The following is a 24,844-nucleotide window of genomic DNA, read 5'->3' on the forward strand; positions in this document are numbered from 1 at the left end:
GCATGCTGGGGAGGCTGCGTCTCTGGCAGTGTGCTGCACACACAGGCTGTGACAGTCAAGGCACCACCACTCCAGGCAGCCCCTCTGGTCCCACTGTGTCATGGAAAGACGATGCCACTACATTATAGCAGGGCTTGAGGTGTGTCTGGATGAAGGGACAGAGGAGCACCATCAGTGGGTCATGGGTCTCGCAACTCATGATCAAGGGGGGCATCCTCAGAAGGGGGTTAGCTTTAATGCCAGCTGAGGGTTAGGCTGGCAACCACCCCATTTTGTAGATGGGAAAGAATTCAGGTAGGCACATGGTTCAGCCGGGACTACCAAGGCAGAGGTGCCCCAGCTCCTGGCCAGCTGCTGGTGAGCTCTGCCCTTTGTGTGGAGGTCATGCAGTACTTTCCTAAGTACCACTTTGGTGCCCCAGGGCACTTGGAGGCCTGAGACTCACTCCCCTGGTTCATCAGTAAATGTATCAAGTCATCCATGAGTAGTCATTGAGAACCTGGCACCCATTGAGCCCCCATGGACCTGGTGGGAACTCAACCAATGTAGACACTGCTGTCTGGGTTCCTGCCCTGGTCACAATGGCGGTCAGCAGCTGTCCTCTGATTCAGGAAGAAGTCTTGGGAGTTGGGGTCTTGGGAAAGCACCCATGGAGAGAGCTGGGAACTGAGGAGATCACAGAGCTAAGGAGGTGGGGAAGGGTGTGGTTTGTCATAGGCAAAGGCCACGAGGCTGGAGAGGGCACCAGGCTTGTGGGCACTGTAGCGTCTCTTCCAGGCCCAGTGTGGGTCACAGTAAGAGACAGAAACTGCAGGCTGGGCAGGCAGAGCCTCTACTCCTGGGCCCTTGACTAGAAGCCCTGCCCAATCTTTCCCCAAGCTACTGGGAACCAGACTTTCCAGAGTAAACTTGCTCAGTGTCCCTCCAGGGAGGGAGGTTGAGGACCCCTGCAATGTTCAGATGGATGGGTGGGGCCTGCTGCCTCCCTGTGACTTCTCCAGGAGAGCCTCACCCTGTGCATGCACACCGAGGAGCTGTGTCACTGCTGGGGTTACACCGCCCTCCCTCCTCCTGTCTCAGGAGGCCCTGGGGGCAGCCATCATGCCCCTGGTAGTGAGGCCTCTGTGAGTCTTGCCAGTGTTCTGGCCTGGTGAGCTGGCCCTGTCACCTAGGAGTCAGATTCCAGTCCTGCCACGGAGCTGCAGAAGCATTGGCCAAGCTGTAGAGCCTTCCTGAGGCCTGTGCCTCAGTAAATGTGATGATGATGTGAGTCACAGGACAGGGATGGACATGACCCTCCCAGGTCCCTTGGTGGAGAAGGGACCCTCAGTGGCTGGTGTCAGAGATGCTAGAAGCCACACACATAGAAGTGGTATAAACCAGCCCTTAGATGTGTGTTCATAGCTTGAGAACCCTCTGACCTGGCTATGGACTCCACTCAGACCTGGAGTAAAATCTCAGCTCTGTCCTGAGATTTGAGGTGGATGCCCCTTGGCACTGGTCAGCTACCCCTAGGGCAGCTAGCTCATGGTGGGACAGACTGACTGATGGTTATTGACACACCCCAGACCAGCCTAATCTACAGTCAGTTCCTCATCGCGACTCCTTTCCCAGATGACTGGCCAAGTCGATGATTAAAACTAACCAGTACGTGGATGGGAGGGTTATTGCTCCTCCCTCCCTGGACACATTGGTGATGTATGGCTTTCAGGTATCCTTCGTGGCTTCAGAGGCATGGATATACCAACAGGGTGTTGGGGTGGGGTGGACTACACAGCATGTGTAGGGATGATAGCCGGTTGCCATCAAGGTAGGAAAACACACGCAGGACTGCGGTACGAGAGCCCCGTGGCTTAGGAAAGAGGTGGTCCGCTTGCACTGCATGAGGGGTCTGCACGCGAGCTGCAATTGCATGGAGCCCCAGCCCTCTCACTTTTACCTGAGTGCAGGGAATCCAAACTCTGGTCCTCACATTTTCTCAAGCACTTCATCTGCGTCGTTTCCTCCGCCCCCTGTGCTCTTCAGCTAAGCCAGTTTTCCAAGTGACGTCCCCTGCCAGCCGTTGCTTACCTATCCGCCTGCCAACACTCGGTACCATAAGGCTTTACTAGCTCTTGGGTGGGTGCTGGTGCTGTGGTGGGGCTTGGAGCCTCTTCAGGGTTTCTGGCCGCCCACATCCCTCTTTTCTGAAGCACTTACGTCTTCTGCTTAGTCCATGACTTGGGGCAGGGATAGTCTGTCTTTTGGTTGGTTTTGGTGACGTGAAGATGGGATCTAGAATCTCACACATGACAGGCAAGTTCCCTTATCACCTCATGCCTTATCACCGGGTTGTCCCCTTGGCCAGCCCTGTTTTTTTCTCTTTCTTAGTGCTTCCCAAAGTGTCTCGGTATGTCTGAGTGGGGGAATGAGTCCTTGGCCACTTGACGCCGTTCAGGCTGCCTCTTCTCACTTAAAGAAGACCTGGATTTTGGTGTGATCGAATGTCTGCATTTTTCTTCCTGGCAAGGGCTTCCTGTGTCCTGCTGACAGGATTCTCCCTTTTACACAGACTCTCTGTTTTACCCGCCCCCCAGAATCTTACTGCCAGCTTTTCGGGCTTGGGCACTGGACCCACTGGGAATGGTGGTGTTTGATGTGAAGTGTGTATGTGGGGGTCCCTACTTCGTGTTTTTCTTGTGGACACCCTTGGCAGACACCATGAAGGAAAAGTCTGTGCTCTGCTTTGCCTCCACAAGGCAGACTGGGTCTGCTCTTGCCCCCCCTTCCTCCACCAGCTCATTCGGAACAGGATGGGAGTGTCATAGGTCACCCTAACAACCGTATCATCTCTTCAGTATCATCTCTGCTCTCTGGAACACTCGGGACCAGGGGCCGCTGTCACACGTAATCTCTGTTTCTAACTTCAAAGCCCGGCTCGGTACCTGGCTTATGTTGATAAATGTTTCTCCAGTGGATCAGTGTGCAGTGGGGAAGATTCCAAGCCGTGGGGCAGTCACTGCAAGCCCTGCCTGGACCGTTCGCCTGTGCATGCATCTGTCTGTGGCTCCGCCACAGGCCTACATCACTAACTCCTCATGCGCTAGGCTCCTGCGCCATGCTGGACTCTGCACACCATGGCCTGATAGTGCCACCTCCTGTCTCACCAAACTGTCCACTCTCCCTAGGACACCGAAGGCCAGTTGCTTACTTCCCTGTGCCCTTGACCTGGGCCTGCTCTCCTCCAACATCTGGAAGGCAAAGAAAGGGCAAAAATCTGGGGGTAAACCTGCCTCCCTCCAGGGCACACAGTGACTCTGTGGGACGCTGGACACTGTTGCTGGTCCCTCAGCTGCCGTTGGGCACACATCCATCACCCAGAGTGGCTCTGGGGCAGAACTAACTGCGGGAACAGGATGGAGACAGTTTCTGCAAAACCTTGCCTTCCCCCCCCCCCAATCCCGCATATATACCCTATTCATTTATGGGTTTTGGATGCATTTTTTGTTCTCATTTAACTAAAAACGGCCTTGATTTTAAAAAGAGAGAGAGAGAAAGGAGTGAGAGAGAGAGAGTGAAGCTGGCACGTAGCAGGCCCATCTGCTCTAATTACTTCTGGTATTTTGAAAGAAGGGATCTAAACCTGCTGAGACACGGAACTTTGGGAAGTGGCGGCGGGACCTGTGCCTGGGAGGCTGGGCTCAGATACGGATTCTGTGCTTGGCTGGGCTGCCTCCCATCAGGGCTGGACCCTGAGGCCTAAGGAGAGGGCTTCTCTTGTCTCTAGAAGCCAGAACTTCAGGGGGGCACTCTGCAAGGCTGGACTGAGAACCCACCCTAGCGTGTCGGTGCCAGCAGTGTGGCTGTGCTGGAACCTTGGCTTTGTGAGACGGTTGACACAAGGAGTCCCCTTGTCCTTAGAGTTCAAAGAGGCCAGATGCAGACCATTGCATGGCACACAGTTGGTGTCTCATATGCTGCTGGCTGTGACTACCCTGTGTTGGGGGTAGGGACAATAAGGGCTGCTTTTACATAGTAGATAGCCACAGATCTTCATTCAGGCATGGAGCAGCGAGTATCTGATGGTCCTGTGGGCAGGCCCGGGGTGGGCACTCATGGTCTCTGTGGGCAGGCCAAGGGTGGGCACTCGTAGTCTCTGTGGACAGGTGCTCGTGGTCTCTGTGGGCAGGCCCAGGGCAGGCACTCGTGGTCTCCGTGGGCAGGCCGGGGTGGGCACTTGCGGTCTCTGTGGGCAGGCCGGGGTGGGCACTCATGGTCTCTGTGGGCAGGCCTGGGGTGGGTGCTCGTGGTTTCCATGGGCAGGCCTGGGGTGGGCATTCATGGTCTCCATGGGCAGGCTCAAGTGGGCGCTTATGGTCTCTGTGGGCAGGTCCTCATGGTCTCCATGGGCAGGCCCTAGTGGTCTCCGTGGGCAGGCCCGGGGTGGGCGTTCATGTTATCCTTTATCCCCAGTCTCCTACTTTGCTCAGTTAAGCAGGCCTGCTGCACAGCCTGGGGCAGGAGCGGAACAGCCTGGGAACTGTGTCTGCCTGTGATGGTGCTCGGGGAAGCCTGCTGATGTGACAGGTGTGTGTCTGTCTTAGCATAATCCCCAAGACAATTAGTGGGGTCTCCACCTGTCCCTCATTTTACAGAAGGCACCGAGACTTAGGAAGCAAGGTGACTTGCCACGAAGAAAGGTTCCACAAGGATCAAGGGGAGCTGGTCCAGGGAGGGAAGCGTGGTGCCCTCAGGATGGCCACAGTGAGGTGCTACGTGAATGTCTTTCGCCAGGGGAGGAACACAGCCTGTCTGATGCAGTTTAGGGTGTTGCCCCTCAGAGGGGCTTGCCTACCTCAGTCTGGGAGTGTGCCCAGCATAAGCAGGTGCTTATGCTGGTGTCTTGGCTTGGGACATCCTGACTGTGGGCTGGGGACCATTGCTGGAGCTCTGGGCTCTGGAGTCTCTGATAGAAGATCCGGCACTGTATCAGGGTATGCACTGTATGCGGGCTTTGTGGTCTGCTCATTTACTGAAGTGCTGAGGGCCTAACTTGAAGAAGGTATGTCACACACCTGTTCTCTCCCCTTCCCTGGCTTGGCAGCGTCTTGCTGTCCTACTGATGTTAAGGACCGTTCCCATGAAGTCCCACACAGCATCTGTCTTGGAGGGTCTTGCATCTTTGGGTGGTATTAGCTTGAGGTTATAGCCTTCATTGCACCCAACCTGATACTTGGTGGCTTCTCTAGAACTGTTCTGTTTGATCTTTGTCCTGAATGAACAGACAGGACTATGCCATCTTGTGTCACAAGCAAGCTGGGGATGTGCAGAGACACTGAGGGACTGGCCTGTGATCTCAGCCCTGGTAGGAGGCAGGTGTGTGGGTCTGTCTGCTCAGGCAGGGTGACAGCCTCAGCTGGTGCTGGAGTGGGTAGACTCCCCCGACACTGGCCTGCCCTCTGGTGGCCCCTGTGGATAGCAGAAGGCTGGGTTTCTGCTCACGCATCTCTGCCCTCCTATGGCTGAGTCTTAGCCTACCTAAGAGAGGTGAGGCAGCTGCTGAGCACTGAGCCATGGGGGTGAACAGCGAGGCCGCCTCTGTAATGTCTGTCATTGTCTGCAGCCCACACGCAGTCAGAAGCCACCTGTCTGTTCAGAGAACCGTCTATATGACTGGCTAGGCTTAGGTTCTCCGTAGAAAAACAAAGGCAACCTGCGCTAGCCACACGGGGGCCAGCAGCACCAGACACAGCTCAGGCCCCGAGAGACCCTGTGAGTGGGGCCACTGTTGCTCCCCTCTTCTGTCTCCTCTTACTGGTACTGAGCATTCCAGACCTGGCACGCTGTGTCCATGACAGTATCTGAGACAGGGGAAGAGAATCCTCGGCTTCTGTACCCTACTGAGCTGATTGTGCACGTGTGCACATTCAATACACGGATGTAATATATTCCAGACCTGGCACGCTGTGTCCATGACAGTATCTGAGACAGGGGAAGAGAATCCTCGGCTTCTGTACCCTACTGAGCTGATTGTGCACGTGTGCACATTCAATACACGGATGTAATATATTCAATAAACAAATAAGCCTGCACACACATTCATGATCTATATACGTGCTTGCACATCCACATGTGCACACAAACATACTCATGTGTCCACATGCACAGCTGGGCTAGGGATGTGCAAATACGCACACGGTGACACACACATTCAAATTGGTATGCTTGATCGGAGTGCACTCTTAAGAACACACACACATGCACACAGGCACACTCATGATCTATTTATGTATGTGCACAGGTAGACTAGGGAGGTGCACATGGGCACACAATTACATTTAAACTGGTATTGTTGATAAGAATGCACTCTCAAAGACACACACACACACACACACACACACACACACACACACTCCTTTTCCCTTTTCCCATCCTTATCTCTGTCTCTCTTCCTGAACCACTGCTTCACTGTTGCCTGTCCTCTCGAGCAGGCTGCTGTGCGCCTGCTCCTCTCCCACTCAAGATTGCCGTCAGAGACGATCATCTGCCACCTCTGCACAGAGTCCCAGCAAAACAAAAGATGAGCAATTCTGCATATTGGAAGGGTGGGAGAAATTAATTAGGAATGACAAGGGACCCACTCTGCAGTTCCACAGTCTCTGCTGCTGACTTGCTGGCTGTGGTTGTGGCCCCAGCAGGTGCATGCGTGACAGACATCTGGGCGCTGCCTACTCTCAGCAGCCTCAGGCGTCTGGCTACAACCTGTCCACTTCCCTCAGCCTCTGGCCTCAGCATGCCAGCACCCAGGGATATAGAGGGGGCAGCCGACTTAAGTGTCTCCCAAAGTAGGAGGCGATGTCCCCTCTGTGCAGTCTAGATTCTGGGCTTGGGAGCTATATTCCTATCTCTGGTTTCTCTGAGCCTCAGTTTTCTCTGCTGCAAAGAGGGTACAGCCTACCTGGGGTGCTAAGGGTGACCCGAGGCCAGTTAAGCCTCAAGAGAAGGGAATGAGAATTAGCAAGCCCTGGGCAGGTCTCCTGCAAAGGGCTACTGTGGTGTCTGAGGACGGCCACCAGGAGGCCAGCCCTCTGTACCCGAGTCCACGGTGGAGGTAGTGAGGATTCCTGGCAGTCAAGCTTTCCAAGAATCAGAATGCAGGTGATGTCACTGGGGCCAGGTTCTGCTCTGTGAAATGGGCACACACTGCCACCTAGGCAGGCCCTTGAGAGGGGGGAGGCAGCAGGGAGCTCAGCAGGTGGCAGGCATTGTTGTCATTTTGGAGCTTGACTGGAAAGCCTAGGGCAGGGCTCCCACTAGGAGAGTGCAGAGGAGAAGTACAGAGGGAAGGATGCAGGGGAGGGTGCAGAGGGGAGGGCATGGGGAGGGTGCAGAGGGGAGGGCATGGGGAGGGTGCAGAGGGGAGGGCATGGGGAGGGTGCTAATATGCAAATCTTTGGTGTCTGCAGTCAGGCAGAACACCTGCTGGCCTGTTCCAGTTTCCGTTCATGCTCTCCTTGGACACACCTCCCCTAGGGCCACCCTGGCCCTGCCCTCTGCCAGCTGTAAGGGACACTGGACCTGTGATGGTCCAGACCATCAAGGTAGGGATGGGGATCCAGTGCCTAAGGAGGAGGGTGAGGGGACACTTCTGGACGAGATGGCCTTTGAGTTGGGCCTTATGAATATGAGACGTTAGGAAGGACCTCGGTTGTGGGGACAGCTGAAGACGATGTCTAGGGATAGGTACAGGCGTGGTCACATACAGAGCAGAGATCGCAGTCAAGGCTGTTGTGGGAACTTCATGGGGACCTGAGCTGGATAGTCTGAGTCAACCCGGGGGGGGGGGGCTCAAGGGCCCTGTGTGCCAAGAGGACTGTCCTGGAGGCAACGGGGAGCTGTGGAGGGATCTGGAGGAGTCCCAGGGAACCTGTGAGGAACCCAGGCTCCTCTTTTTTATTCAGTGGAGCTGAAGGCTTCAGCAGCCTGTGGGAGCCGCTCAGGCAGGAAGCTCCTGTAGAAGAGGGAGCTGGTGCCTGCCTACCCCAGGGGGTTCTTTGCATCCGCCACAGGCTTGGGCATGGGATACAGGTGTGTGGGATCCTGACCCCAGTCCTTTCTGCTCCTGGGCATCCTCAGGTACGCCACGCCACTTGTGTTCTCCGCGCCAACAGTCCCTTGTGCACGAAGGAGGACCTCCAGCAGTTCCACCCCAGTTGCTAACTGGGCAACTAAACGTGCAGGGTGATAGCGTAGAAGGGTGGCGTTTTATCATTTGGGGTTGGAAGAGGGAGCCTGGCTATGGACTGTGTCCCTTAGGTATGGCTCTGCACCCCAGCTTCTGTGTCTGTGGTAGCCAGGGTGGCAGATGCCTCCCCCATAGGCGGGAAGACTGAGAGACCCCTGAGTTACCCCTCTGTGGATGCTCCTTCTGATTCAGGAGCACCTGGGGTCTCCACTGCCTACAGGCTAGGCTCAGGAAATGGGTTCAGCCAGGGGTCACTCTGCCCCAGCTGAGCCCTACGGACCATGCTCACTCTGGGGCTGAATGCCTGCTCCGAGGAAGCGGAAACTGGGGCTGGACAGGCTCTGCTTCAGCTGCTTGCTGAGTGTCGGCAGCCTCATCAGCTCTCAGGGAACCGAACCTCACGCTTCAGGGGGACCCCGTAATGATTGGCCACAAGGAGGTCATTTATATTGGCTAAGCAGGCCTAATTAGGCTTGATCTGAAGGTTAGCAGAAGCTCACAGAAAAGCTGTTAAGGGGTTAACCTCGGAGAGATTACGTTGTATTCAGCGCTCTGTTAAAGTTTGAATTAATTTTTCCCATGGGTTTGCTCACATTCTAATTTTCAACTAAATGAGACATCTGTTTCAGAAAAGGAAAATTTGCTCTGGTTGTCATGGCAACTATCATTCTGTAAGAAAATTATTCCAATGGTTACTTTAGAACAGAAAGACAGGGATTCAGGACATAAAGCTGCCTTCGGCTCAGTCGGAATTCTGATGGGCCACTCTCTGTAGCCACAAGGAGCCTTGGATGGTGAGGCCAGTGGCAGGTGGAGGTGGTGCCAGGCCCATGTGTTGGGTTGGGGTAGAAGCTGGTGCAGGGACTCCTGGGCACCCCAGTATCCTGGCTTGAGCGTTCATAGGTGGTATTCTAAAGTTGAATGGCAGTGAGGACCAGGGCAGGATGGGTGTAGCCTTCCTAGGAAATGCCAGAAAGCCATATGGAGAGCTGGTCACTGTGGCTGTTCAGAGCGCTAGGCTTCCCTGGATACAAAGGGTCAGTGCACCCCAAACAGCACTCCAGGAGGCTCCAGTGCAGACTTCACACTGAAGATGGTTCCTCTTTTGTCTCCTGGGTCAGCAGTGACTGTTGGCTGCTGTGTCCAGGCCATGGTGACCCAAAGGCCTTAGTGAGGCCCCTGGAGTCTGCTTAGACCTTGCTGACTATAGCCAAGTCACCCAGGACTGCCCGCCACCCCGGGAAAAGCCTCAGAAATATCTTCAGGCTCTGCCTCCCTCTGCTTTCCAGTGCTAATGGTAGGCATTGGCATCTGGGGCATTGCCTGTGTGCACACATCCCCCTGCGGTGTCCAGCCATACCCTTGTTAGCCCCTCTTCCTCTGCGTTGCACTTAGCAGGAAACAGTAGCCACCCTTGGGGTTAAGCCTGGAGAGGTGAAGGGCCCGTCCAGGGCAGAGTCAGTATGACCCTGCTTGGATGGCTTCCCAACCTGTCGGTGGGGGCAAACAGCCCCCAGACTTCCAAGAGCTGAGGTCCTTGCTGACTGCTGCCCCTGGCCGGGAGCAAGGCAGAAGCTCACCTGTGCTTTGGGGATGGGAGTGGGGAGTCTCATGGCCCACAGGTGGGTGGGGTAAGATATTGAGGGAAGGAGAAGCAGAGAACAGGTGGGGAGAGGAAGTGGAACAGTTTGGGGCTAGATACCCTGCAGGATTTGATTCACCACAGGCTCTGCCATGAGTGCTGTGTGGTCCTGGGGTGTGGAACGGCTCCTCTGGGCATCCCCATGAGAGAGTCTGTCCAATCTTCCCTCCAGAGTAAGGCTCTGTGGTGCTGGGTGAGGAAAAGCTGGCAGGCAGGGTGGCCTGGGCTGGCTTCCGGCGTCCATGGGCTACCTCCTGTGTTTCTAAGAGCTACCCCTGCAGTGGCTCAGGAGCGCCAACACTAACAGGTGCCTCTTCTCCACACTGATGGGGCTTTGTCCTGATGTATAAATATTTGATTAGCGTTTTGAAAAGTGAAGCCTGTGTTGGGAAGACAGCAGGTAGTCACACATTGTTCCCCGTCCTGTGTGTTGGCAGGATGCTCAGTGATTTCCAGGCTGCCGTGGTCTTTCTGATCCCCACCTCGCCCCTTCAGCTGCAGTTCCGAGAATCCTAGACGGTGATTCAGAAATTGCATAGCCCTTGGAATCCGTAGAGAGGGGGCTGGCAGCACCAACCAGGGACACGGCAGAAAAGGACCCTTACCTTGTTACCACGGTGTGTGACTTGGGGATAGGTGGTCAACAATAACTCTCATCAGCTGAAATTCCCTTCCTGCTCTCAGGTTCTCTAAGGTCTCCTATCCTGCTTCCTCTTTAGAAGTGATCTTGCTAGCCATTGAAAATGCAATTTGAAAAACCCTCCCCTACATAAAACCTTACACCCAGACTTTGTGGGCGGCTTTTAGGAGTGGTCCATGGTGATGGGTGTGATGGTGATGATGGTGGTAGTGGAGGTGATAGGGAGCGTGATACTGGTGGTGATGATAGTAATAGTGGTTTTATTGATGAACAATGATGAAGGTCATGGTGGTGGAGGCAGAGATAATAATGGTGATGGTTGTATGGAGGTGATGGTGGTGACCATGGTGATGATGGAGGTGGTACAGATGGAAGTGGTACCTGAGATGGTCAGAGTGATAGGGATGGTGAAAGTGATGATGGTCATGGCTATGGTGGAGGTGATGGTGGTGACAGGGATGGTGATTGTGGATGTGCGGACTGGATGGTGGAGGTGATGAAGGTAGTGACGGAGGTGATCGAGATCGTGGAGGTGATGGTGACGGAGGGGGTAAAGATGGTGGTACCATGGCAGGGCACTGAGTTCTCATTGTTGAGCAGACAGTGCCACCTCCATTAAAGAGAGAACTCCAGACACTGAGCTCTGGAGGAGAAAGGTGTTTGCCACTTGTGGTCAATCTCATTTTCTTAAAACTCACCCCTTGTTCAAGTCGCATCCGTGGCAAGTGGCGGACTATCCTGACCTCAGTCAGTTTGACCCCAGGGTCCCCTTGAAGCTGTGTGTAAGTAGCGTGTGTATGTGTGTCGTTTTCTTTCTGCAGATGGGCAGGAGCAGGCCAGAATCAGCATGTCTGAGGGAGGAGGCTTCTGACAGGGTCACCTCTGCCTGTGCTGCTCTTGCAATGACCAGTCCCAGTCCAACCACTGTCCCCTGGTGGACACTTCTCATGTGCGGGGATCCTGTGGGTTAGGTGGCCATTCTGTACCTGGGCCTTGATCCCTGGTTCGCCTCTTATCTACCTGAGGTGAGAATCATGGTCCCCAGCCCAGGGGCAGGGCCACCTCTTCCACTGGAGGCTCAGGAGCCTGCTCCACTAGGCAGAGGAATCAGGCATAGCCACAGATGCCTGCAACTTAGGAGTCAGGGCTGGGTGGTGGTAGCTGGTGTGTGCTGACTGTCCTTAGCAAGCTTTTCCTGGAGGTGACAAGGAGCCAGCCTCAACTTTGAGGTGCTGGCTATGACACGGTACCAAGTCTGCTCTGTGTCCTGACCACAGTGACAAGACCACAGTGTCCTGACCACAGTGACCAGAGGGCCCTCAGCTCCATTCACCAGCATTTATCTGCCTCCAGGGCTGGTGTCTGACATAGAAAAAGGACCTTTGGACTCCCCCATATGATCCAGAGTGGCCACCCCTCCTTCACATGCCCTGGGCCAGCACTACAGGCTTGATGTTGAGAAAAGCAGTCCTAGGTCTCAGAGTGACAGCTCCACAGGCCCTGTGTCACCCAGGTAGCTTCCCTTCCTCTGGGAAACACGCAGAGACCTCAGTCCTACAGCTCAGAGCCTATGAGGATAGGATTGGGAGTTCTTACATGGGGTTCTATGAAACCCCTGGAAGTCCTAAGTAGTCATGTTGGTGGCTGCCAACAGTGTAGGCCATCAGTGGGTTCACAGCCATTGATGCCAGCCATGTTGGCCAAGGGTAGGATTCAGGTGGCAACTTTGGGCACACAAGGGACCATGGGGGCAATGCCTGACCTTACCCAGCTCGTGGTGTGTGCTGGTTGGCAAATTAAGGGGCTGTCTGTACTGCTTGGCTGCTGTTCCTGGAGTTCGCCTCACCCCGGTCTGGCTGCACTGACGGCAGCTGGTCGCCATGGCTGCTTGGCCTTGTACCCTTCTCTCTGACTGTGCCATCCTTGAGACCCTCCCTAAAGTGCCCCTCTTCTCTCCTAGGCAGCCCTGGTTCTATGGCTGGGGATTCAACCTCCCACGAGGGCAAGCGCTGCTGGAAAAGTGGAATCTCATCCCGGAAGGTGTTGATATCCTCATAACTCACGGACCGCCACTGGGTAAGCTCTGGTTTACTTGCCCAGGCTGGACGGGGTCCTGGAGGATGGAGTGTTTGGTGCCAGGCTGTGCCCAAAGGAGCCCTGGGTTGGTCAACTAGGTCTGGCATGCTGGGGTGCCACCCTCACCCAGCCGAATGCCACCTCCTGATGTTGCTCCTGGCTGCTGTACCCTAACTCTGAGCCTGTTGCTCACCTGCCGCCACTTCCCCGACCCCCTGGCTTCCTGCCTGACCCCCACCAGTCCCCTCTCCTGTCCATCTAACTCGCCCCCAGCTCTTTTCTCTGATGCTGCTGTTGCTCCTCCAGGCTTGTACCTTGTGTTGACCACCCTGGCTCCTCTCTGCCCTCCAGTCCTTCTCCATTTTCAGTGAAGGACACCTGAAGCCCAGGCCTCTATGGGAAGAGCACAACAAGCTGCTGACCAGGCTGTGCCTCTCTCTGCCAAGGGCCTCCAGGCCATGGGCCAAGTCCTTCCTCAGTTTCATCTGAGTTGTGTGGGTTCTGTGGTCCTCCATCCCTCATCCTCTCTGTTTCCTGTTCTCCTCCCCTTACTTCCTCCGCTTCCTTTTCTTCCCTCCTTCCAGATTTCCTCCTCTTCTTCCCTTTCCACTCTCTTGATTTATCTGTCTACCCATTCATCTTTTTCCATCTATCCATCCATCCATCCATTCATCCATCATCCATCCATCATCCACTCGCCCATCCATCAATCATCCATCCATCCATCCATCATCCATCAATTTTAATTCATCCATTCATCATCCTTCCTCCATTCAGCCACCCATAATTACCCATCCTCAATCTTTATCTCCCATCATCCATCCACCCCCTACCATTTATTCATCTGTCCAGCTGTCAATCATTCATTTACCTATCTATACACTCTCCCACCTGCCTGCCCACCCGTCTGTCTGTCCGTCCGTCTGTCCATCCATCCATCCATCCATCCATTTATCCAGAATTCCATCCTTTGGCTTCCTCTCTCCAGATGCCCTGCCCTAGTCACAAACCACACTGCACGCCTGTTTTGGGAATGCCCATGCACTAGGTGTCCCAGCCAGTTCTAAAGCACTTCCTTTCCGATTGTAGTTGCCAGGGCAATTGGGTGACTACAGTTAGAGACTCCCACCCCCAGCCCTGTCAGCCCACACTGCCACATAAAGATGGGCCTGCATGATTCCAGTTCCAAGGGCAGCACTTCTGACAGGTGGATGAAGCCAAGACACGGGGATATGAACCTGTCTGTGCAAGGTCCAGGAGCCGCAGATCCCAAGCCGCTGCAGCTCTACGGCAGATCCCAGGCCACCCCATCACCCAGTGCCATGTCTGTCCCCCTTCATTCCCTCCCTCCCTCTCTGCTGGGTCTTCACTCTCTCCTCCTCTTCTCTCCTCTCCTGGGCTGTGCGAGGCTTGCTGGGTGCACTGAGTTGAAGCTCTCCAGCCCTTGCTGGCAGCTCTATAGCGTGTCTCACCCACCCAAACAGAGAGGGGCCGACAGAAACCTGACTGCTCACTCGAGGCATCAATTATTCTTCGTTTGTGTAGCCATGTGAGGATAATAAGCCACCACCATATGGGGCGGCTCCGGGAGGCTGGCGGCCAACAGACACAGCGGGCACCATGAGAGCGTGCCTCAGCCAAGGAAACTAGCTCATGCTTCTGTGCACCCCTTCCCCCGTCTCATGTATCCCAGGCTGGCCTGGCAGTTTTTATGTAGTCGAGGATGACCTTGAACTCATATTTCCACCTCCACCTCCCCTGGGCTGGAATCCGAGCCATGCGCCGTCACGTCTACGAGTACCCAGAGCTCCCTGCCTGATAGTCAAGCGGTCTACCAACAGAGCCGTGCTGCAGCTTCTGTGGGGTTTTGTAGAGGACATTTTTGTATTGGAAATCTCCCTCTGAGGCTATGGAGGCTCCACTCTGCTTCCAGCCACTGGGGTACCACAGACTCAGTTTGTTCTTCTCTGCAATGGGTGGCCACACATAACCCTTGGAGCTGCAGGAACAGTCATGGGCTGAGATCTGTAGTGGTTACGTGCACCTGGGTCCAGGTACCTGGCCTCCCCTTGGCTCTTGTGAAGGAACCTCTTAGCACAGCCCTGCCCATGAAGGGAAGTTGAGCCTCCAGGAACTGCCTCGTGACTAGGCTTCTCTCTAGGGGCAGAGGCAGGGTTCTGGAGCTCGCCGCACTGAGAAAGCAGCTCTTCTGGGGCTGTAGCATAGGACTCCAGGTGCCACCCAGTTTGCACTAACAGATGCCCGCTGTCTCCATCGGTGACCTCATTGTCTTCCCGCACAGGCTTTCTAGACTGGGTCCCCAAGAAGATGCAGCGTGTGGGCTGCGTGGAGCTGCTCAACACGGTCCAGAGGCGAGTCCAGCCACGGCTGCATGTGTTTGGCCACATTCATGAAGGTGAGTCGGCAGATGGAGAGGGAACCCCCACTGGGGTGCTTCTAACTGGCTCTTCTGAGGGGTTTCTTGTCTTCCTCAAGTCCTCCTCACTAGCTTCCTCGCTGACTTCTGCAGGAGGCAGCCTGCTTCTGCGGCCCATGAATAGACTGCCTCACACTCTTGCTGCCTTGGTTAGTGTGGGCATGCTGACTAGCAGAAGGCGAACTCACTGGAGTGCCAGGGGTGGCCACACTGTGGGCAGGTGGCTCATAGTCCTAACTACCCACACTGCCCGCACAGCCCATCCACGCACACCAGCTTAGTCCTCAGGCATTAGTCCTGGAGCCTAAGCTCAACTACTGATATAACCCCGCTGGTCCCCCTCCCCACACTCCTGCTGTTGTTTTCAGACAGGGACCAACAGGCCTCACAGCCCCATCTGACAGGAACCATGTGGCTGCTTCAGTTGGGATAGGGACTGACAAGGCTTGTCCCAGAAGGGTTGACTGGTCGCTGACCCTGGCTGTGGTGGGACCAGGGCTCCTGGGCCTTCACATTGTCCACATCTAATAGTTTTCTAACTTGGAAGTAAACAAACTCTTAACAATTTCCTGAGCATCTCTGCAGTGTCCTTGGAAGTCAAGATAGCAGAGCACCCTGGTCCCTGGAGAAGCTCCCTGATTGCTAGGCAGCAGCCAGGCAGCCAAAGGTAGAACATAAGAGCTTGTAGGGCAGCTCATGAACCCTGCGTGAGATTATCATGCTGGTAGTCTTCTTGGACCCTCTTGTGTGCATGCAGGGCCAACATATGTAAGGTTGCCTGGGGCCCAAACCATACCCCTACATATGTGTAGAGGCAAAATGGCGCTCCAGACAAGAAAGGGAGAGCGTGTCCTTTCCGGTGTGACGACAGTCTAAGCCAGAAGGGACCTCAACAAGCAGAGGTGGTGGGGGAGGGCACGTGGTTGGAAGACAGGAACATGGCAATGGTGACTGTGGTCTCAGTGGTGACAAAGATGCTGGTGGCAGTGACACTGAAGACAGCAAGGATGGTGATGTCATGACAGGGCAGTGCTGGCAATAATGGGGGTGTTGGCGATGGTGATAGCAGTATGACAATTATAACAGCGAGGGTCATGATAGTGATGGTGTCAATGACAGTGGACGTGGGGTGGTAGCAGCGGTATGGAGAAGGATTAGGGCTGAAGAGGAGGAACACTCAGGGAGCAAACGCTGATGCCATGGTGATGATGGCAGTGTCGGGGACAGCAACAAAGATGGTAGTGATGTAGCCTAGGTGACGGTGCTGATGATGGATGGGGATGGGGATGATGACGCCATGGTGACAAAGATGGCAGTGGTGTTGATGATAATGGCACTGGTGATGAGAATGTCGTGGTAATGATGGCAATGGCAGGGATGGTGAGAAAGATGGTGATGTTGAAGATAATGCAGCTGCTGATGTTGGTGACGCTGATGCTGGTGGTCATGGGGATGATGACAGCGATGGGATGGGATGGTAGCTATGACGACGATACAGTGATGTAGCCTATGGACATAGCATCTGAACACACCTGATCATATCTGATGCTATGGGGATACTGGGGACTGTGGAAAACAGGTGACTATTCCTGATCACATCTGATAGCAGTGGACACAGGGAGCATGCTGAGGACACCATGATGCTGGTGGCTAGGAAGATGACCTGAGGATGATGACAGTGACTTTTCCTGTGACATGCGTTGCCCTAAGCACTGCATTTGGAGGCCGGGCGGTGGTGGCGCACGCCTTTAATCCCAGCACTCGGGAGGCAGAGGCAGGCGGGTCTCTGTGAGTTCGAGACCAGCCTGGTCTACAGAGTTAGTTCCAGGACAGGCTCCAAAGCCACAGAGAAACCCTGTCTCGAAAAAAAAAAAAAAAAAAAAAAAAAAAAAAAAAAAAAAAGAAAGAAAAGCACTGCATTTGGGTGGTGACCTCAGCTGGTCCCCCTGGCAGGCTCAGAACCACCCTCTTAGTATCATTTCCATTTAACAGAGAAGGTTTGAAAGCTGCAGTAGCTTGCCCCACACATGTCCTGCCCATGGTGGAAGAATACATGTAGCTGCCACAGCCACTAGACAGCTCCAGATCCTGGCCTGACAAGAGTGTGCTTCCTTTCCAGGCTATGGTGTCATGGCAGACGGGACCACCACCTATGTGAATGCATCCGTATGCACTGTGAACTATCAGCCTGTTAACCCTCCCATAGTCATCGACCTCCCAACACCCCGGAACTCCTGACTGCTCCCCACTCCAGCTCTGCCTGCCCATGTCAGCTCCGTGTATCTGGCCGAGAGCCTGGATCCCCTAACCCGCCTCCTCCCATGCAGAACAGCCCAGACGGTCCATCTGGCCATGGGACCAGCCAGCAATGAGTAGAATCCTTGGGATAAAAGAAATCGCCTTTGACTGTCAGCCTTCTGCCACCCGCTGCTGGGGCCTTGAGCAGCCCCATCGGGGCACCGTGCTCACTTCTGTTTTCTGTGTGTCCGTCTGTCCTTCATCGCAGGGCCTCACAGGTTGGGGAAATGACAGAAGTGTCACCACACTCGATCAGTACCCTCCTGCTCTAAGGAGCCACTGCCCTTGGATGAGTTCTGGGAAGTTTTTATACACGTCTTGCTACCCAAGTGCATCTCTGTGGCTGTGAGCCCCACGGTTGGGGGGTATGGCCTGGGCACACACAGCCCTCCCCTGGCTGGAGGAAAAGAGATAGGCCTGCTCCTTGTGTGCAGGGATCTCGGAGTGTTCAGGGACATCTCAGGAATTCCGACAGCCCCTGGCCAGGCCTACAGCCATTGGCTTGGCTTAGTCTCTCTTCTTCCTTAGGACCCTGCTGCCAATGTGGACAGTGGACAGGTGTCCCTAGCTTCTGCTTAGAGCCTGGATCTGGGGGGCTTGGTCCTTCTGGGTGGTTCTTCTGGCTGACTCCTCAATAACAGTGAGGCCATCTTGGGCCCCCTGGGACCACATAACTCTGTAGATCACAGCATCCAAGGGGGTTCTGCGGACTGATCCCCTGTGCCTGGCCATATACATGTCCAATCTGTGTGGCACACACACACCCCCCCCTCCTAACCTGGTTCTGTTCGTGTCCACAATGGGCTTCATTTCTTGATGTGATTTCCCCTTCAGAGGATTGTTTGCTGGGCTTGTCAGTACCACCGGTTACCAGGAGGTGGCGCCGTGACAGAGCAGCCCTTGGCACTGATGGCAAGGCCACCTGGGGTTGCAGCCTTTCTTGGGTTAGGCCTGGATGAGCCCATCTGCAGGGGACACAGCCAGCAGGCCCTGGGGCAGGAGTAGGCAGGGTCAGAAGTTGTCATTATTTAAAATGCTGATATTTGTTCTCTGTGGACTATTTTTGCACTTATTCTGATTCTTAGTAACACGTCACAAAAATAATTATTATTTGTCCTGACCCTTGCTGTTTTACACCTTCTGTGTCATGCATCTGACACAAAGGCCTCACTTCCTTGGCCTGGCCCCAGCCTTGGGGACCAGCTATCCTAGTACCTTTCATTCAGTATAATGTTGGTTTATCTATGATCATTCCTGCAAGGTAGATGGGTACTTTTGCCCTGTTATAGAGAAGAGGCCACTGAGGCCAGAGAGACGAGGTCACTCGCCTGAGGATGTACAGCACAAAGTGGGCAGCAACGAGATTAGGACCTCATCTCTGGTCTCCCAGCCCTCACTATCACCACCAGAGTTCTCTCCACAAGGCAAGGCGCGTGCCAAGACTTTCATTTTAAAGGGTCCTGTTCAAAACTGGCTCGCGTTCATTCTCGATGGAGAGCCCCTTAGACCCTATGGAATTCTGAGCTTCGAGCCTGGTACCCCATCATCGTGTGAGACCCATTTCCAATTCTTTCCTGCAAATGAATGAGCCAGGCTCATGCGATGGCTCTCTGTGGGTGGGGCTGCATTCCCAGGAGGCCTGTGGTGCCAGGACAGGAGTGCCTCACCGGCCACAGGGCTGCAGGAATCCCGCTTGGGCCAAGTGGTTCTTGGTGTGTGGTGACATTTACAAGGCCTCTTCTCTGTGCCTCAGATGCATGGCATGTTTGGGGCAGAGGAAACGCACCTCCCGTGTGCTGTCTCATCTCTACAGTTTCTATGTGGACCAAGAACTATAAACTTTTAAACAAAGGTTTTTCCTAGGGCATCTTCAGAATATGGCATATTTTTATGTGGAGAAGAAAAGCTGTGGAGGCAGCTATCTTTAAGGGAAAATTCATTGGAAGTCCTCAAGATTTGAAAGATGGCGGCCTGCTCCTCAATCATTTTGGCATAACTTGATTGTGGCTGTAATTTTTTTGTCAAGCATGTCAGACAATAAAGTCTTTGTAAAAAGAAAAAGCCGAGTCTGCCTGACTGCTCTTTCTGTGGGTGTCCCTGGGTCATGAGGGGGCAGAAGGAGGAAGAACCCCGAGTTCTAGAGGCCAAAGACGCCCCTGTGTGTTGGTGATGACCCCCACCTCCTGTGTGTGCAGGGGCTGCAGAAGTGGTGTCACGGCAGGGCTGTGCTTGACTGAATGTCTGAGCTCCTAAATGAAGCATGTGGTGTGTCCCAAGTGCTGGCTTGTTCTAAGGTGATATGGCCAACCAGCCCTAGGCAGACAAAAGGATGGATGGATGGATGGAATGATGGCTGGGTGGCACCCCAGTCTGAGTCTCTCCTGGCTACAAATTTCTACCATTTATACACATCCACTATCCAGCTATTCATCTTTCCATACACTCACTCACCCATTGGCTCATACTTTCGTATGTCCATTCATCTACTCACCCAGCAAGCTCTCCATCTATCCATCCACCCATCTATTCATCCATCCACCCATCCATCCATTCATCCATCCAGCTAACATCTCTCCATCCAAAGAATTATTCATCTATCTATGCATCAGCCAAGCTATCTATCCACACTCATTTGGATCATACACTACTGATGAAACTATTACTTTACCTGACCTCCAGGGTATCCATCCCTATCCACCCACCCACCCATCCATCCATCCATCCATCCATCCATCCATCCATCCATCCATCCAGTTTTCCATTCTTCCACTCATCCTATATAACCCACATCCAGCTCTTTATTGATCCAGTCACAATCCTTAGCACCTCCCAAAGGGCCTGGCTTGGCTTACAGAAATGCTGGCAGTGACAAACAGATTTGGAAGGGAAGATTGGGAAAGGTAGGTAGGGTGACAAAGGCCACAGAAAGCCAAGGATGGCAGAAGATGTGGATGCCAGTGGGAGTGTGGAATTGAGAATGGGTGCAAGCAAAAGGCACACAGATCTGTTTGGGCCTCCTGAGCAGGGGGTGACCTGGGGCCATGCGAGGAGGTGTCCTGTGGTCCAGTTGACAAATGACACGGAGTAGAAGTTTCTCTTGGGACACAATTCTGACACAGTAAGTAAAGCCATGGATCTGAGGCAGAAAGGGCCTGAGGAGTGGCCTAGGACGGGCATATAACAACCTCCCATAAACCTCTCCTCAGACTGCCCAAGGCTTCACAGGCCTGCAGCATCCTGCCCCGGAACCTTGATTTCTGAACTGTTGCTCCCGAAAGCCCTGTTCAGTAGGAAGAACCACCACCGACTTCCGCCCATAACCATCGGAGCCACAGTAGCGTTCCTGTACAGGCACGGCCCTCGAAGGCTGCTGCCGTACAGCATCATCACATTGGAGCTGCTTCAGTGCAGCAGACTCTCTGGGGCACACCTCCCTCCCACCTCCTTTCCTTCTCATTTCACACACTAAGCAAGCAGTCTACTACTGAGCTGTACCCCTCCGCAGCCCTGCTGAGACGGCCTACAAGAACTCCTCTGGGCAGGTGGATGTCATCGTTCTCCTTTGGGTTTCTGGGGTTGGAATGGCAGGGACCAGACCTCCTATGAGCCCAGTGAGGGAGTGCGGTGTATCCCAATCGGATCGGTGTCATGCCAGGCATCTGGCTGACAGTGCTGGGAGCTAGAGATGTGACCAAGTTTAGAAAGTAGGTCTCCCTGCAGAGCTGCTCCCTGGACTCAAGCTATCGGCCAGCTTGCAGCTTTGCTTTCCTCCTGAGAGGGATCCAGAGGCCGTGCCTGACCAGACTAGATGTGGTCACCAGGTGTGAGTGCAAAGCAGGTCTTCTGTCACACCCTGCCAGTCGGACTCGGTGCCTAGTGCTACTGGGAAGAGGGAGGGATGAGGGAACATCCTGCATTGGGATGCTGCCCTGGACTGTCCCCCAGAGGTCATGGGAGGGTCCCCACCTTGGAAGAAGTGTGGGACTCAGAAGAGGGCAGGGGCGGGGACACTGTCCTAGCTGCTGCTGCTGCTGCTGCATAAACACCATGACCAAAACCAATTTGGGGAGGAAAGGGTTTATTTCATCTTACAGCTCTGAGGTCGCACTCCATCACTGAGGGATGCCAGGGCAGGAACTAGAGGCAGGAACTGATGCAGAGGCCACAGAGGAACTCTGCTTACTAGTTTGCTCCCCATGACTTGCTCAGGCTCAGACTCAGGACCACCTGCCCGGGAGTGGCACTGCTCACAGTGGGCTGGGCCCTGTCATATCAATCATTAATCAAGAAAATGCACTACAGACTGGCCTGCAGGCCAAGCTGACGGAGGAAATTTCCCAGTTGAGGTTCCCTCTGCTCAGATGACTAGCTCGGGCCAAGTTTACAAAAAACTAATCAGGATGGCCATGGCCACGGGGCTCCAGCTGTCCTCTGATCTAAGTCAGAAGTGGGTGGGCAGAAGCAGCCTTGGCTCTCGGATAATGGTGCAGGGACCACGGATGGGAGGGGGTGCCCTGCAGGCAGTCGTGAACAAACCCCCCAAAACCCCAAGTTTTACAACATTTTATTAGCAGCAGTTCTTTCAAAGTCTCAAGAGTCGTTCCTGCAAAGACTATTTTATTTGCTCATACTAATGAGTGAGGTCGCCCAAGGCCAGCGGCCACCCTGCACTGACCCAGGGAGGCCCCAGTGAGGGTTGGAGTAAGAGCCTGCACGTCTCAGGAAGGAGCCTGATGCTGGGTAGGGTTCGGCTATGAAGCCGCTTTGGGGAATTCGCTGCAGCCCTCCATGGTCTGGTTTTGCTAGTCTGGGGACAGACCCCGAGGCCACAGCTGTCCCCAGCGCAGCCCCGCCTGGGTGCCTACTGCAGGAAGGCACGCAGGAAGTCATTGTAGGAGATCTTGGACGACAGAGACTTGTCGTAGTACTCGAGCACGTGGAAGAACTCCTCCTCCGACAGGTTGATGCTGTACTGCCGCAGCACCTGGGGGCCAGCAGGCGGGTTAGCAGTGGTGGCAGCTGCATGTGGATGCCCTCATCCTTAATCCTGAGGTTCAGGGTACAGAGGAGCCCTGGCTGAGGATGCTAGATGCCCACCGTCATCACCTCCTTCCTTTTCAGTGGGGACGGGGCATGCCTTTTTCTTAATGTCTGGGAAGAGGTGGGGGCTCCAGAAGCCACCTTGAACCATGAGGTGGGGAAGGAAGCTGGGTGGTGTTGAGCGTGGCAAGACAAAACTGGGTCCCTGACCCCGCTGCTGAGCCAGCTCTGGAAGTCCCACCTGTAGCCTTCTACATGGGAAGAAAGAGCCTTCCTCCTGCAGCTGCTATTGTTTTATTCACTCTTATAGCCCAGACAAATCCTGCTAGAGTTCCCTGATAATATGTAGAAATTAGGGTATTGTTTCTCCCTGTGGCTCACATTATCACTCATTCCTAAGAAGAATGGACTAAAACATGTCCCAAGAACATGGGCTAAAACACCCCAGGGCCCCAGGACTGAGGGCAGCTGGTGGCCATTGGGTCGAATGGGAGAAAAGCAGGAGGAGGAACCTGAGGCCCCACTCACACCCATGACCCGCACCTCCAGCTCTGCTGAAGACGTCCCCCCCTTACTGTCCTCTCTGCTAGCCATACCCTGCGTCCCCGGGAAGGGGAGAACCCTGATCTTACTGTCTCCTATCTGAAATGGACTGAGACGGACTCCCTGGCTGGGATGGATGCTGGCCCCAGCATGCATGGGAAGCTGGAGTGGCTATGAGTGGGTTGTGGGTGGGAGGCAGAGAGTGGCAGACCCAGAGTTACGTGGCACCCAGGATTAGCTGAAGCTAAATGACTCCACTGTGGGGTGGAGTGGGGCTCCCTGTGTAGGAGGCCACTATCACATGCACACTGTTGGGCTGTCCCAACACTCCCAAGACCCTGATAGGACACAGGAATAGGTAGGGAGCCTAGCAATAGTGTGGTCTCAAAGAAAACACAGGTATTGTGTGTGCATGCACACACACACGCATGCACGCACAAGCCCACTCCCTGGAGTTTCCATAAGTAAGGGGCAAACAGGCCATGGCCTGGGCCTCCATGAGCAAGTGCAGGGTCTCTAGAGCTTTCTATGCTGCAGGCCTTTCAGGCCTGGTCCCTGCGCCAGGTCGCCAGAGCCACGGAGAGCAGCGTCTCACCTTCCTGAAGTCAGCCACACTCAGGAGCCCAGTCCCTTTCTCGTCGTAGGTCTTGAAGGTACGCCGCATGGGCCTCCAGCAGTGAACAATCTTGGGCTGGATCCGCAGCAAGGCCGAGTAAAAGGACTGCGTCTCCACGCCAGCTTCTTTCTAAAACCAAGATCAGGGATGCGTTTGGGAGCTGGGGTGGGCCTGGCGGAGGCACGGCACACTGCCTCCTCAGCTGGCAGCCTGGCCCTGCTCCTGCAATGTGGCTGTTTCGATCTATTGCCTCATGGGTGCAGAGGGTGGTGGGAACACCTCAGAGTTGCCACAGCTGCGGGTAGAGCTTCTTCCTGCCTCCAGTTCTCAGATGGAACCTTGTGGCTGATGGAGGGATCATGATCCCAGCTAGGATCCAGTCACGGCAGGTCCCATTTGTAAGGACAGGGTCATGCAGACACTAGGCCAACTTCAAAGTCATACTGGGGTAAGGACAAAGACAAGGCCTTCTAGCAGGTTCTTTGATGAAGGGCGTTTGGAAAGCTACAGGGTGCAACCATGCGTGGTAATGGAAATTATCACAGCACTGTGCTTATCCCTTTAGGTGTGATGTCTGAGTGCTTTAGCCCCAACACATGTCTGCATAGCATGGAGTGAACTACAGGCAAGAACATGAAGCGAGTCCCAGGAAAGCTCAGACCAACATGGCCCGACATAAAACAAACCAGCGAGGTTCCATTGCTTTCAATTTGTCACTTAACATCTGGGAAGGAGACACCCCCAGTGCCCAGAGCTTTGCAGGGCAGGCTGACAATCTGTCCACCTGCCAGGGCCCTGCGTAGCCTGGCTCACCCACACTGGTGCCCAGCCCAACCCTGCCCAGCCAACCCTGTCGCTCGCTGCCTGTGGCCCAAGCTGCTTCCCCACACCATGCTTGCCCCACTCTGTTGGAGTTTCTGAGCAAACTGAAGCCTCCAGAGGAGGAAATCTCTCTTTCAGCTTCCCTGCAATGGGGCTTCTGAGCTGAGGCCATGGCACACCGTGGCCAGGATGGCCTGGGGATCTTCTTGAGGTGTGGGGCAGGAAGCCTTTCCAACCAAGGAAGGAGAACCATTCTGTACTCAGTGGACACCCGGGGCAGGGGAATCAGTGGGTGTATTCTGGGACATCTGGCAAGAGCCTGGTCTCCTTGTGACACTCAGAGCTCCCAGCATGGCCCTCCAGACTTTCTAAGGACGGGGAAATATCCTGAGGTGGCCTCTGCTCCAGACAGACGGTCATCAGCTTGCTCTTCCCAAGAGACCCATCATCTACTCCTCATAGCCCATTCTAGGTCATTTCTAGGAGGGGACTCTGAGGCCAGAGGA

At 54.5% G+C, this 24,844-nt stretch overlaps 2 protein-coding genes across 5 annotated transcripts in view; one reads left to right on the plus strand and one right to left on the minus strand.

Moving 5' to 3' along the window:
* Mpped1 (metallophosphoesterase domain containing 1) overlaps nucleotides 1-19,378 on the plus strand; it is a 77,888-nt gene extending 58,510 nt beyond the window's left edge. For all 4 annotated transcript variants that reach the window (XM_075960197.1, XM_075960194.1, XM_075960195.1 and 1 more), the window contains exons 5-7: nucleotides 12,467-12,582; nucleotides 14,885-14,998; nucleotides 17,139-19,378. In XM_075960197.1, coding sequence (XP_075816312.1) covers nucleotides 12,467-12,582; nucleotides 14,885-14,998; nucleotides 17,139-17,257 — 349 coding nt within the window. In that variant the 3' untranslated portion in view covers nucleotides 17,258-19,378. The remainder of the gene's footprint in view (nucleotides 1-12,466; nucleotides 12,583-14,884; nucleotides 14,999-17,138) is intronic.
* Nucleotides 19,379-21,864: 2,486 nt separating this feature from the next.
* Nucleotides 21,865-24,844, minus strand: part of Efcab6 (EF-hand calcium binding domain 6) — a 199,839-nt gene continuing 196,859 nt past the window's right edge. Inside the window, exons 31-32 of the mRNA XM_075963519.1 lie at nucleotides 23,496-23,645; nucleotides 21,865-22,301 (exon numbers count right to left, since the gene is read on the minus strand). Of these exons, the coding sequence (XP_075819634.1) occupies nucleotides 22,179-22,301; nucleotides 23,496-23,645 (273 nt within the window). The 3' untranslated portion in view covers nucleotides 21,865-22,178. The remainder of the gene's footprint in view (nucleotides 22,302-23,495; nucleotides 23,646-24,844) is intronic.

This window comes from Microtus pennsylvanicus, chromosome 2 (genome assembly GCF_037038515.1).
Source record: "Microtus pennsylvanicus isolate mMicPen1 chromosome 2, mMicPen1.hap1, whole genome shotgun sequence".
In the NCBI taxonomy this organism is placed as follows: Eukaryota; Metazoa; Chordata; class Mammalia; order Rodentia; family Cricetidae; genus Microtus; species Microtus pennsylvanicus.